The sequence below is a fragment of the Stenella coeruleoalba genome (assembly GCF_951394435.1).
Source record: "Stenella coeruleoalba genome assembly, chromosome: 4".
Lineage (NCBI taxonomy): Eukaryota > Metazoa > Chordata > Mammalia > Artiodactyla > Delphinidae > Stenella > Stenella coeruleoalba.
Genome location: NC_137149.1, coordinates 74,805,070 through 74,819,554, shown reverse-complemented (window position 1 = coordinate 74,819,554; position 14,485 = coordinate 74,805,070). Strand labels below are relative to the sequence as shown.

The 14,485-nt window shown below is 34.7% G+C and overlaps 1 protein-coding gene across 3 annotated transcripts in view; it reads right to left on the bottom strand.

The window, feature by feature from the left end:
* EXOC1 (exocyst complex component 1) overlaps window positions 1-14,485 on the bottom strand; it is a 61,306-nt gene that overhangs the window by 12,412 nt on the left and 34,409 nt on the right. For 2 of the 3 annotated variants that reach the window (XM_079920254.1, XM_079920253.1), the window contains exons 10-13: window positions 12,920-13,025; window positions 8,484-8,528; window positions 1,715-1,878; window positions 973-1,080 (exon numbers count right to left, since the gene is read on the bottom strand). In XM_079920254.1, coding sequence (XP_079776380.1) covers window positions 973-1,080; window positions 1,715-1,878; window positions 8,484-8,528; window positions 12,920-13,025 — 423 coding nt within the window. The remainder of the gene's footprint in view (window positions 1-972; window positions 1,081-1,714; window positions 1,879-8,483; window positions 8,529-12,919; window positions 13,026-14,485) is intronic. The other variant, XM_079920255.1, reaches the window with a different exon arrangement.

Genomic DNA, 14,485 nt, shown 5'->3' with positions numbered 1-14,485 from the left:
TCCAGAAACAACTTTCAAGAGAGAATTCTAAAAATTAAAGAAATCTCAACGATCATTTTAATAAAATTTTGATATTAAAAAATGCTATCGAAAGTTCTTACATAAGCTAACAAGTAAACATATTAACTACCTGGACCACCTACAACAACAAATCCCTAACCATTTAAAATAATTAATTTGTCATTCATTTTAGGCCTGCTTTTGATATGTTGGTTCTCTTTTTTAAGATGACCTTAATCTAAAAAAAAACTCACTCAATTTGCACTGTGCTTTTAAGTTCTTCAAAATATTCTTACAAATCTCTCATTTTACTTTCTTACACTTATGCCATCAGAGAGGCATGATGAATAGGTACTATTATACCTATTGCACAGATGAGGAAAAACAGGGATTAAATAATTGCTTTAAGGACTCATAGCTAGTTAGTAACAAAGCCATAAGATTCAGATTTGAGGCCTCCACATTTTTTTTCTTTCTTACTTTCTTTTTTATAAAGACCATGGTATATATAGACAAACATCTTTTTTATTTTTTTAATCCTATTTTTTCTTGATGATTACTAAAACTGTTTTTTAAATAATGTTTTGTTGTGGGAACTGTCTAGCAGTCCAGTGGTTAGGACTCCACGCTTCCACTGCACGGGGCCTGGGTTCCATCCCTGCTCCGGGAAGATCCCGCATGCCACACAGCACAGCCAAAAAAAAAAAAAAGTTTTTTGCAAAGTAAATTCAGACATTCTCCCCCCTTACTAATTTAGACAATGTTTAGGCCTAAAATAGTCTGGAATATTAGATTAGATGCCCAAACTCTATCATTGTTTTTAGTATCTTGTATGACAAAATGTATTTTAAAAATCCTTAATTATAAATTTTGTCTTTTTCTGTTCTGACATTGAAATTGTGGCAATATATTAATTAGGCTAATTATGCTACAGGTCATAAATACTAGCCAATAAATAACTGTGAGCCATACCATAGTTCCAGGCATGCTTTGATGTTGCTGTAGTTTGAAAAATTTACTTATGAAGTCCTGTTCTGCCAGACACAGGGGCTCCAGTTCACTTAGTACCTGTTCAAAGATCTGAAGAAAACCAAAATGATCCTACAAAGAACTGAACAAAAATGCTTAAAATAACATTCCACATTTAATTACTTTTCTGCAGGGACCAGGGATGCTTCATCTATAATCTCAATAGAATCCCCAAAACAAACACTTTCAAGATTGAAAGGACAATACAGTATTATCAAGGCATAACAGGGCCAGAACATACTTAAAATAAAACTCACAACAATTATTTACTCAAAATCTGGAAAGAGGAACACAGAGATAAACTTTTTTTTTTAAACATCTTTATTGGAGTATAATTGCTTTACGAGATAAACTTTTTAAACTTATTTAATGCATTGCAGAGAACAGTTTAGCTTCATAACAGCTATTTCCTCTTTACTCTGTAGTTGCTCAAATAACTGGATTTATGATTGCAAGCACTTTATGATTTATAACAAACTTTAATAAAACTGTTATGTCATTTAATTGATAAATCACATTTCAGTTGACATGTGACTATTTTTTTCAGATTCAGAACTGTAAAGTAAGATATGGTTAATTAAAAGAGCCAACGGAGCCCAAATCTTTGAACACAATTAAAGGAATAACAAACTGATGCTAGAAAACTAATAGTAATGTTTAAGAAGTACTTGTTATTTTATTTTACCTTATCAAATTTGGTTCTGTCGGCAACATCGAGATCAGAGGCTGACATGTTTCCCATATCCAACAAGGAAGATGACTGAGATCTGCGATTCCCTGAACTCTGAACACTGAGTTTATTTAGACTAGAAGTAGATCCAGTTAATTTCCCGGAACTTCCATGAAGACCTAAGAAATAATACAACTTTAAAAGTTGTGAACTTCACGAATAAAAGATCCATAGCATAAATCAGGGCTATCTTCTACTGTCTTGGTCTTCTGGGGCTCATACTAGTTAGGGCACAAATCTACCACAGAGGAGAGATTGTGGGCTGTCCTTCTCTTTCATTAACATTTGTGTCCTATTCCTGAACATACTGTAAAGAGTAGTGAAACTATACAGAATCACAGAATAGGACTGAACAAGATCTTAAAGATCACATTATGCCCCGCCCAGTCTCACCATAAAGATTAAGTTGCCTGATGATTTCTCTAGACTAAAGTAGATGAGGATTTCTTTCCCACTCAAACGACATGACTATGGATGAAAGTCAATGACCCCCTAGTGTACTAGTTAACATGACAGTTGTATTTCCAAAAAAACCTGCCATATCCCAAAATTACTCACCTCCACATCAAATCAACACATTAGGTGGAACCATATCAAATTAATCTTGCCCTACCAAAAAGGTCAATTACACACGATTCAACTTAATACACTCCTGAACCCAGAAACTCTGCTTTTACAGTAAGTGAACTGATTAAAGTTCTTTAAAAACTAAACAAAATGAAGAGAAAAAAAACAACACCCTGAAAATTTGTTATATTTAAAATACAACTAAAATATAATACATACATCATTAACTATAGATATATATTTTAATTTTTTAATTTAATTTTTTTATACAGCAGGTTCTTATTAGTCATCCATTTTATACACATCAGGGTATACATGTCAATCCCAATTGCCCAATTCATCACACCACCATCCCGCCCCTGCCCCGCCACAGCTTTCCCCACTTGGAGCCCATACGTTTGTTCTCCACATCTGTGTCTCAATTGCTGCCCTGCAAACCGGAACTGTACCATTTTTCTAGGTTCCACATATATGCATTAATATACAATATTTGTTTCTCTCTTTCTGACTTACTTCAATCTGTATGACAGTCTCTAGATCCATCCACATCTCAACAAATGACCCAATTTCGTTCCTTTTTATGGCTGAGTAATATTCCATTGGAATATATGTACCACATCTTCTTTATCCATTTGTCTCTCGATGGGCATTTAGGTTGCTTCCATGACCTGGCTATTGCAATGAACATTGGGGTGCATGTGTCCTTTTGAATTATGGTTTTCTCTGGGTATATGCCCAGTAGTGGGATTGCTGGATCATAAGGTAATTCTATTTTTAGTTTTTTAAAGGAACCTCCACACTGTTCTCCATAGTGGCTGTATCCGTTTATATTCCCATCAACAGCGCAAAAGGGTCCCCTTTTCTCCACACCTGCTCCAGCATTTGTTTGCAGATTTTCTGATGATGCCCATTCTAACTGGCGTGAGGTGATAACTCATTGTAGTTTAGATTTGCATTTCCCTAATGATTAGTGATGCTGAGCAGCTTTTCATGTGCTTCTTGGCCAGCTGTATGTCTTCTTTGGAGAAATGTCTATTTAGGTCTTCTGCCCATTTTGGGATTGGGTTGTTTGTTTTTTTAATATTGAGCTGCATGAGCTGTTTATAAATTTTGGAGATTAATCCTTTGTCTGTTGATTTGTTTGCAAATATTTTCTCCCATTCTGAGGGTTGTCTTTTGGTCTTGTTTATGGTTTCCTTTGCTGTGCAAAAGCTTTGAAGTTTCATTAGGTCCCATTTGTTTACTTTTGTTTTTATTTCCATTACACTAGGAGGTGGATCAAAAAAGATCTTGCTGTGATTTATGTCAAGGAGTGTTCTTCCTAAGTTTTCCTCTAAGAGTTTTATAAGTGTCTGGTCTTACGTTTAGGTCTTTAGTCCATTTTGAGTTTATTTTTGTGTATGGTGTTAGGGAGTATTCTAACTTCATTCTTTTACATGTAGCTGTCCAGTTTTCCCAGCACCACTTATTGAAGAGACTGTCTTCCCTTCATTGAATATCCTTGCCTCCTTTGTCATAGATTAGTTGACCATAGGTGCATGGGTTTATCTCTGGGCTTTCTATCCTGTGCCATTGATCTATATTTCTGTTTTTGTGCCAGTACCATATTGTTTTGATTACTGTAGCTTTGTAGTCTAGTCTGAAGTCAGGGAGTCTGATTTCTCCAGTTTGTGTTTTTCCCTCAAGACTGCTTTGCCTATTTGGTGTCTTTTGTGTCTCTATACAAACTTTAAGATTTTTTGTTCTAGTTCTGTAAAAAATGCCATTGGTAATTTGATAGGGATTGCATTGAATCTGTAGATTGCTTTGGGTAGTACAGTCATTTTCACAATATTGAAACTTCCAATCCAAGAACATGGTATATCTCTCCATCTGTTGGCATCATCGTTAATTTCTTTCATCAGTGTCTTACAGTTTTCTGCATACAGGTTTTTGCCTCCCTAGGAAGGTTTATTCCTAGGTATTTTATTGTTTTTGTTGCAACGGTAAATGGGAGTGTTTCCTTAATTTCTCTTTCAGATTTTTCATGATTAGTGTATAAGAATGCAAGAGATTTCTGTGCATTAATTTTGTATCCTGCAACTTTATCAAATTCATTGATTAGCTCTGGTAGTTTTCTGGGGGCATGTTTAGGATTCTCTATGTATAGTATCCTCTATGTATAGTATCATGTCATCTGCAAACAGTGACAGTTTTACTTTTTCTTTTTCAATTTGTATTCCTTTTATTTCTTTTTCTTCTCTGATTGCCATGGCTAGGACTTCCAAAACTATGTTAAATAATAGTGGTGAGAGTGGACATCCTTGTCTTTTCCTGATCTTAGAGGAAATGCTTTCAGTTTTTCACCATTGAGAATGATGTTTGCTGTGGGTCTGTTGTATATGACCTTTATTATGTTGAGGTAGGTTCCCTCTATGCCCACTTTGTGGAGAGTTTTTATCATAAATGGGTGTTGAATTTTGTCAAAAGCTTTTTCTGCATCTATTGACATGATCATATAGTTTTTATTCTTCAATTTGTTAATATGGTGTATCACACTGATTGATTTGCGTATATTGAAGAATCCTTGCATCCCTGGAATAAATCCCACTTGATCATGGTTTATGATCCTTTTCTTTTTTTTTTTTTTGTGGTACGCGGGCCTTTCACTGCTGTGGCCTCTCCCGTTGCGGAGCACAGGCTCCGGACGCACAGGCTCAGCAGCCATGGCTCACAGGCCGAGGTGCTCCGCGGCATGTGGGATCTTCCCAGAATGGGCACGAACTCGTGTCCCCTGCATCGGCAGGCGGACTCTCAACCACTGCGCCACCAGGGAAGCCCTATAAGATACTTTTAATGTGTTGCTGGATTCTGTTTGCTAGTATTTTGTTGAGGATTTTTGCATCTATATTCGTCAGTGATACTGGTCTGTAATTTTCTTTTTTTGTAGTATCTTTGTCTGGTTTTGGTATCAGGGTGATGGTGGCCTCACAGAATGAGTTTGGGAGTGCTCCTTCCTCTGCAAATTTGTGGAAGAGTTTGAGAAGGATGGGTGTTAGCTCTTCTCTAAATGTTTGATAGAATTCACCTGTGAAGCCATCTGGTCCTGGACTTTTGTTTGTTGGTAGATTTTTAATCACAGTTTCAATTCCATTACTTGTTGATGTGTTCATATTTTCTGTTTCTTCCTGGTTCAGTCTTGGAAGGTTATACCTTTCTAAGAATTTGTCCATTTCTTCCAGGTTGTCCAGTTTATTGGCATAGAGTTGCTGGTAGTAGTCTCTAAGGATGCGTTGTATTTCTGCGGTGTCTGTTGTAACTTCTCCTTTTTCATTTCTAATTTTATTGATTTGAGTCCTCTCCCTCTTTTTCTTGCTGAGTCTGGCTAATGGTTTATCAATTTTGTTTATCTTCTCAAAGAACCAGCTTCTAGTTTTATTGATCTTTGCTATTGTTTTGTTTCTATTTCATTTATTTCTGCTCTGATCTTTATGATTTCTTTCCTTCTGCTAAGTTTGGGTTTTGTTTGCTGTTCTTTCTCTAGTTCCTTTAGGTTTAAGGTTACATTGTTTATTTGAGATTTTTCTTGTTTCTTGAGGTATGCGTGTATAGCTATAAACTTGCCTTTTAGAACTGCTTTTGCTGCATCCCATTGTTTTGAATCGTCATGTTTTTATTGTCATTTGCGTCTAGGTATTTTTTGATTTCCTCTTTGATTTCTTCAGTGATCTCTTGGTTATTTAGTAACTTAGTGTTTAGCCTCCATGTGTTTTTCACGTTTCTTCCTCTGTAATTCATTTCTAATCTCATAGCGTTGTGGTCAGAAAAGATGCTTCACATGACTTCAATTTTCTTAAATTTACTGAGGCTTGATTTGTGACCCAAGATGTGATCTATCCCAGAGAATGTTCCGTACGCACTTGAGAAGAAAGTGTAATCTGCTGTTTTGGATGGAATGTCCTATAAAAATCAATTAAATCTATCTGGTCTACTGTGTCATTTAAAGCTTTTGTTTCCTTATTTATTTTCATTTTGGATGATCTGTCCATTGGTGTAAGTGAGGTGCTAAAGTCCCCCACTATTATTGTGTTACTGTCGATTTCCTCTTTTAGAGCTGTTCGTAGTTGCCTTATGTATTGAGGTGCTCCTACGTTGGGTGAATATATATTTATAGTGTTACATCTTCTTCTTGGATTGACCCCTTGATCATTGTGTAGTGTCCTTCCTTGTCTCTTGTAACATTCTTTAAAATCTGTTTTATCAGATATGAGTATTGCTACTCCAGCTTTCTTTTGATTTCCATTTGCATGGAATATCTTTTTCCATCCCCTCACTTTCAGTCTGCATGTGTCCCTAGGTCTGAAGTGGGTCTCTTGTAGACAGTATATATATGGGTCTTGTTTTTGTATCCATTCAGCAAGCCTGTGTCTTTTGGTTGGAGCATTTAATCCATTCACGTTTAAGGTAATTATCGATATGTATGTTCCTATGACCATTTTCTGAATTGTTTTGGGTTTGTTTTTGTAGGTCCTTTTCTTCTCTTGTGTTTCCCACTTAGAGAAGTTCTTTTAGCATTTGCTATATAGCTGGTTTGGCGGTACTGAATTCTCTTAGCTTTTGTGTGTCTGTAAAGCTTTTGATTTCTCCATCGAATCTGAATGAGATCCTTGCTGGGTAGAGTAATCTTGGTTGCAGGGTCTTCCCTTTCATCACTTTAAGTATATCAGGCCACTCCCTTCTGGCTTGTAGAGTTTCTGCTGAGAAATCAGCTGTTAACCTTATGGGAGTTCCCTTGTATGTGATTTGTCATTTTTCCCTTGCTGCTTTCAATAATTTTTCTTTGTCTTTAATTTTTGCCAATTTGAGTACTATGTGTCTCAGCATGTTCCTCCTTTGGTTTATCCTATGTGGGACTTGCTGTAGTTCCTGGACTTGGGTGGCTATTTCCTTTCCCACGTTAGGGAAGTTTTCGACGATAATCTCTTCAAATATTTTCTCGGGTCCTTTCTCTCTTCTCCTTCTGGGACCCCTGTAATGCGAATGTTGTTGTGTTTAATGTTGTCCCACAGGTCTCTTAGGCTGTCTTCATTTCTTTTCATTCTTTTTTCTTTATTCTGTTCTGCAGCAGTGAATTCCACCATTCTGTCTTCCAGGTCACTTATCCGTTCTTCTGCCTCAGTTATTCTGCTATTGATTCCTTCTAGTGTAGTTTTCATTTCATTTATTGTATTGTTCATCTCTGTTTGTTCTTTAATTCTTCTACATCTTTGTTAAGCACTTCTTGCATCTTCTCGATCTTTGCCTCCATTCTTTTTCCGAGGTCCTGGTTTATCTTCACTATCATTATTCTGAATTCTTTTTCTGGAAGGTTTCCTCTCTCCACTTCATTTAGTTGTCTTTCTGGGCTTTTATCTTGTTCCTTTATCTGATACATAGCCCTCTGCCTTTTCATCTTGTCTATCTTTCTGTGAATGTGGTTTTTGTTTCACAGGCTGCAGGACTGTAGTTCTTCTTGCTTCTGCTGTCTCTCCTCTGGTGGATGAGGCTATCTAAGAGGCTTGTGCAGGTTTCCTCCATCGTTAACTATATTAATATGGGACATGTGAGTTTAGGTATAAAGAAAGGTATCTATCGTAGCCATGGGGAAAAATGATAACAATATGTCTGGACAATATCCTACATACATAAAAGAATTAAAAGATTCCATTTACAAGAAAATGTGATGTTTTTACTAGAATTAAATTTAAACAATAAAAACATTTTATTCTTCTTGAATATTTCTCAGCTAACCTGCATTATCTGCTTATGGTCAGGAGGGACAAATGATATAATAAGTGATAAAAAGGTATAAGGACAATTAGAGATAAACTTTGGTTTCATTATGCAAAATTTGACCATACCTACAAGAATTTTTATAGTTTCTAAACACAGCCTGAAAACAAAAGTATAATGGTTAAGACTTTTTATAAATTTCTGACTACCCACCAAATATTTTTAACTATATTATGTATTTCTTGGATGTAGTCATACCACTAACATCATGTTGTTTTTTTTCACCAATACCTGGCAACTCAGAGAAATCAGTATTTTTGGTGTAACTTTTTTCAAGAAAAATAACTAATTTCTAGACAAACAAACATGCATTGAGAATACCTACTAATACACTAAGCATACTCACTCTCTGTTTCCTGTTTGACAGCACTTTCTTTTCGAGGCAGTGTAGCTGTGATGGATTAGGTTGCAAGCATCAAAGACAAAGACAAGTTAATAAACTGCAATTTGCACAAACCATGCACAAGAGGAAGTTAAAGCTCTAGTTTTAAAGACACATGCAAAGAACCATGAGCATCAAGTAACGAGAGATGCAACGTATGTTTAGTTGGTCAGCTATTGTTTGAAAAATTATGAGAGAAAAAACTTTACTAGTCTTTTAATGTACTGTTTTATGCAAATATTCAGGTAAAAATATCTACATCTGTAAGCCTCCCCCACACTTTTAAAGGATTTTTTTAAGTTTATTGAGCTGATGTACTTAAATTTAAAGACTATATTTGCAAGTATTGTTTTCTGAAGAAAACAGAGTTCAAGTAAATAATTTAATACAGTGAAAATTTATCAGAATGAAGTTGTAGATTTAGACTTTAAATGCATTAACACTCTTGTATTCACTGAAAGCTCCTGAAAGGAATCTCCACTGTACTAAATAATTGTACACTCCATCTGACAGAACATTATACGAGTGGGGCTTTAAAACCATTTTAGAATAACAACCTGAACTACTAAGAAACTTAAACTGGCTTTGTGAACACCTAGAATGAAAGGTATGTATAAAAATACTAATTATTAGGAGATGGGTAGATGGAAGGGTAAAGCTGAGGGAACAGGTTTAATGGAGGAACTGGAGCTCTTTTAGGGTCTTTTTTCTAAAATCTCTCTCTAATATTTATTAGATCAATTGTAGAGATCATCTTGTGAAACACTCTAAACCCAAATTAGAAGTTAATTTGAAAGGCAAAGAAAGAAATTACAGAATGAAACAGAAAATTAAAGAATATAACTCTAATCTAGAAATATTTAAAACATAGAAAATGTGTCAACTGTCACTATTCCTGCCAAACTTCAAGGCAAAATCCCAATAATGAACTACTAACTTGCCACACCAGAGACATGTGAATGTTCCCAGCCTTGGCTACCCGAAGCTCAAGGGAATATGAAACAATAAGGCTGGACATTAAAGTGGCAAGCAAGGAGGGATGTGCTGGAGCTACTAGTTGACCATCCTGAATAGTACCTTCTGGTGGCCTTAAGTTGTCACTCTACTAAGTTCACCAATTCCAGAGCAAAGCCTAATGCTTTATATATACACACACACATACATATTTTAGTAGTCAATAAAGAATACAGAGTTACTAGTAGTGCCCCATTTGGGGCTCATAAAAACTGTATATTATCACCAACAAGCAACAATATGCTGGTAAACTTTTAAATATCTTTAAATAATTCCTGCTAGACTATAAGCTTCAAGAGGGTAGGGTCTTTGCTCACTGCTGGATTCTCAGTACCTAGCAGTGCTTATTACATAACAGGTAATTAATAAACATTTATTGAATGAATCTTCCAGTCAGGACTAAATTCGGTCTTTCATTCAAGACTCCCTTTGGAATCAACAAGATTTCTTAATTTAGTGGAGAAACAATGAAAAAATGTTTCAGGCGTATCAATTTTAAATTTTGGATTATAAATATGAGGAAGTAATTATGTAAATGTATATGTTAATGGGCTTAAGTAATATATGTATCTGTGTCTATTTCAGCTGCAGAAAGAAAAAAAAACAAGCAAATTAAAAAATAATTACTAAATTTCGTTTTCCTGACTTTTCATTAAGTATATCTGTAGACTACAAAGGGAAAACAAAACACCCAAGTATCAATCTTGGGGGGAAAATTCACCTTTGAGGATATCAAAGTAAACCTACAGATCAAAAAAGGCAGACCTACAAAAAGTCCTTATCACAAAGAAAAAGTACTTTACTGGCATTTTAACATTATTTTAAATTATTTGAACTAAGTAGATGTTAAAGACTTGAGTCAAGATTGATTGAAAAAGAGAGAATTCCCCTGAATCTCCATGAGTATACTGACTACACAATTTCCTTTTGTAAAACACATTCAATCTGACTTCCTACTCTTATTAGTATCTGTGACCCAGCATTTTCACAGCAAGTCAAAAACAAAACAAATTAAAATTTTACTCATAATTACTTAATTTTAATTCATTGAAGTTATCTTCCCAAAGTTTTAGATGTTCCTTTTAATTATAATTACTACTAAAAACTAATTTAAACATAATTTATATCACTGAAAAGATACCTTTAGAAAGTTCACATTCTACCTATTTAAGAACTTCTTAAGCCATTTGTATTTAACTGGAAATTTATTTTTAAATGTTGACTAACAAGTTAGATCTTCAAAGATGAACAAAACCGTTTTTATCTTCTGAATTGTTTATTATTTAGTTTTTCTTCTCTTGTAACTGATAATATCAAAGTAATAGAAACTATAATTTTTTTGATTACATCAACTGTTACAAATTACTCTCCTATTCTTTATTATTTAATAGATACATAGAAGAGATATAATTTTAACACTGTTTTAAAACTGTAAAAGTATCTTCTGTATCTTGTATTAGGTTAATTTAAAAAAATTTTTAACAAGATAATTAAAGAACTTCTCAAGGGGTAAGAAAAGTAAAAATGTAACATTTCAGGTTAATGCAATGATACCGTTAAGATACTACTGTACTTGATTTAAATTAGATTTCTATTATGTCATTTATCTCAATGAGAATCTTAGGCTTGATAAACTATTATGATATCGGCATTAATAACCTCCTGAGGAGATAACTTTAGAAAGATTTCTCTTTTACTTCAGTTTTCACTGTAGAAGAGTTCTCTCAAAATAAAATGGTTCACTAACAAGTGGTGACAAATATACTAAATGAAAACATTAAACATGTAACTGTATTAATATGTCATTTACTAAAAAAAAAAAGTATAACATACCCATGGTGAAACATTAACAAGGATATAAACACACTGCTTTTTAAGAACAATTAACCTTTAGGATGAGTTAGCATTTCTGTTTCCAAAAGCCTATTGTCCCAAGATTCTTATCAGTGTCTTTACCAAGTGTAATCAATGCATTTGTACACAGATTCAAACCATTTAAAAAATCTGGACTAGTATCATCAATATATTAGTGTTGGATTTAAAAAACAACCACCACAGGGCTTCCCTGGTGGCGCAGTGGTTGAGAGTCCGCCTGCCGATGCAGGGGACATGGGTTCGTTCCCCAGTCCGGGAAGATCCACATGCCGTGGAGTGGCTAGGCCCGTGAGCCATGGCCGCTGAGCCTGCGCATCCGGAGCCTGTGCTCCACAACAGGAGAGGCCACAACAGTGAGAGGCCCGCATACCGCAAAAAAAAAACCAACCACAAATCAGTGTGATTCACACGAAATAATTACCCACTAAAGGTAGTCTTCTTTGTCTTAAAGAAAAGAATGGAAAGATGAGCTATCAATTTCAATCCTGTCTCCTGATTACGGAAGTTGCTTAGGGCATAGGCTCCTTTCAACAAGCAAATGCTAAACTCATGGTTCTAAAGGGGAGCTATGCAGACACACTGAGTACACACTGTAGCCATTTAAGGCCAGGTTTTGACTTGAGTAGGCACAGAACTCCATCCAAAAGGAAGTCCAGAGATGGGTACATGCAAGAGCAGAATGTGGCCTCGGCAAATCACTTCCTCGCAACTTGATACTTTCACTGGTTATCCTTTTAAATCATATTTTTGATTGTTTTAACATATTTAGAAGCAACAAAAACCAACTTGTTTCAAAAATATCTCTTTGGAAAAATAATGTATAATTACAGGAGAAATTTTGGTGACATTTTTATAGCCCCTTGGCAGGGGAGAAAACACTTAAAACCTTCTTTTTGATTCAAAATAGCCAGTGAGAAGTAAGAAGCCAGGAATCACTTTCACTTCCCTGTGGAGAGCAATGACTTAAGAGATCACAGACTTGCCTCCAACTGTTATGAAAGGTCTTTTAGGAAATCAGAAACTGAACTTTCAATATGTGTCTCTTAGTTTAGTTCTTTTCTCTACCAGACTGCACTTCGTTTTCTGGTCAACTGCTTCTCCTATGAATATACACAGTTATCCCTCGGTTACTGTGCAGGATTGGTTCCAGCACCCGTCGTGGATATCAAAATCCATGGATGCTCAAGTCCCATAGGTGGTCCTCCATATCTATGGGTTGCACAGCTGCGGATATGAGGCTAATTGTACTTTTAAACATAGCATGAATACACAATTGCTGTCAGATTCACATACTGCAGAATTTTAATTAGTAAAAAAACGTATTTACAGACATAAATATTTTTTCTATGAAATACCTATAAATTAAACCAATGCATTAGATTTACTCTTTCATTAATTCTACTGTATCTCCTTCCACCTTGCCTAAAAAGTCTCAGAATTATTTGTCATAAATAAAAATAAAACCATTTTTAATAGAATAGAAAACAAGGGACTGAGGTGCCTAAGCTTACCAAACTTCTTGCTTTCTTTAGTTGTGCCAGTCATCTTGATCTTTGCAACTTCAAAGAAATCTTTAATTTCTCTCTCATAGAGTCGTGATAAATAATCCATGTAATTCTTAAAAAGAAAAGTAACACGTACTTCTTATTAATAAAACAAACGTAACAATTTCCATTTTCCACCGCCCCCACCACCACCAAGTCCTTTGTGCTTGTTCTGAATTTTGTGGTCTTAAAATTTTTTTTTGAATTTTATTTTATTTTTTTTAATACAGCAGGTTCTTAGTAATACATATTAGCGTATATATGTCAATCCTGATCTCCCAATTCATCAACCCCCCACCCCCCCACATCCCAGCTTTCCCCACTTGGTGTCCCTACGTTTTTTTCTTTACATGTGCTCTTAAAATTTTGATGCATTTCATAGGATATAAAAAGAAGGCTATTTTCTGTCCTTTAAAAAAGTTAAACACATAACATTAAGAATTTACAAAAATATTAAGTTGAACATAACCACACTTACATTTTCATTTTTACGTATTACCTTTCACATACTTTAAATATAATTGCAATCATACTGTATAGGGTATTTGGGTTACAGCAATTATGTTTCTCCAGTCTCACACTCTAATGACTGCACAGTATTACGCTTTGTTGATGTGCCACAATTTAGTAAACCAATCTCCTAACACAGGCCACTTAAGTGGTTTCAATGTTTTGCTATGATAGACAATGTTACAATAAGCTTTTCATCTCTAATGAATTGTTTCCTTGGAATCATTTCCTAAGGGTGGAATTACAGTGCCAAAGAATAAGGGAATCTTTATAACTCTTCCTCCATACTGCCATGTTGCTTTAAAAACAATTATACCAATAGACAGTGTCAATGGCAATGAAGGAGTACAGAGTTTTACCATACCTTGCCAGCATGGGGTATTACATTACCCCCAAATAGGTTACTTTCAACAAGAATTTAATTAATACATCTTACAGTTTTCATAATTAAATAATTTATTTTTAAAAAAGCAAATTTAATTTATTCTAGTTCAAATAAAAAAATTATTATTTAACATGAAAACTCATTTCTTCATCATATTTGCTTATCATCACATAAAAACATCTTATACCCTTACGAAAGAGTCTTCAACAGTGGGAGACCATGTATTTTTCCAAGTCCTATGTTAAATGCCATATGTAGAGTTTCACTAAATTTAAATAAATCTACAGCAGAAAAACTGTTGTACCTAGCTATTCTTTTAAATTTATTATGGAATCTACACTTCAACTTCCTTTATTATTTCAAATTAACATACCCAGTTTTAGAGCAGGTTTACTTTGCTTTAAACATCAGATGCACCTTTCAAAGGTATACATTATTTAAATATTTGTATACTGATTCATAGTCCACCACTGATTTTTTTTAGATATTTTATAGATATATCCTTATAAAACAATTTTTGGATAAAACATAATATAGATCCTGCTTTTGTCTATCTGTAGGCCATATACATTCTCACACAGTCTCTGTAAGAAAATTACTCAAACAGGAAATTCTTTCCTGTGATCTTTGTGTAACTT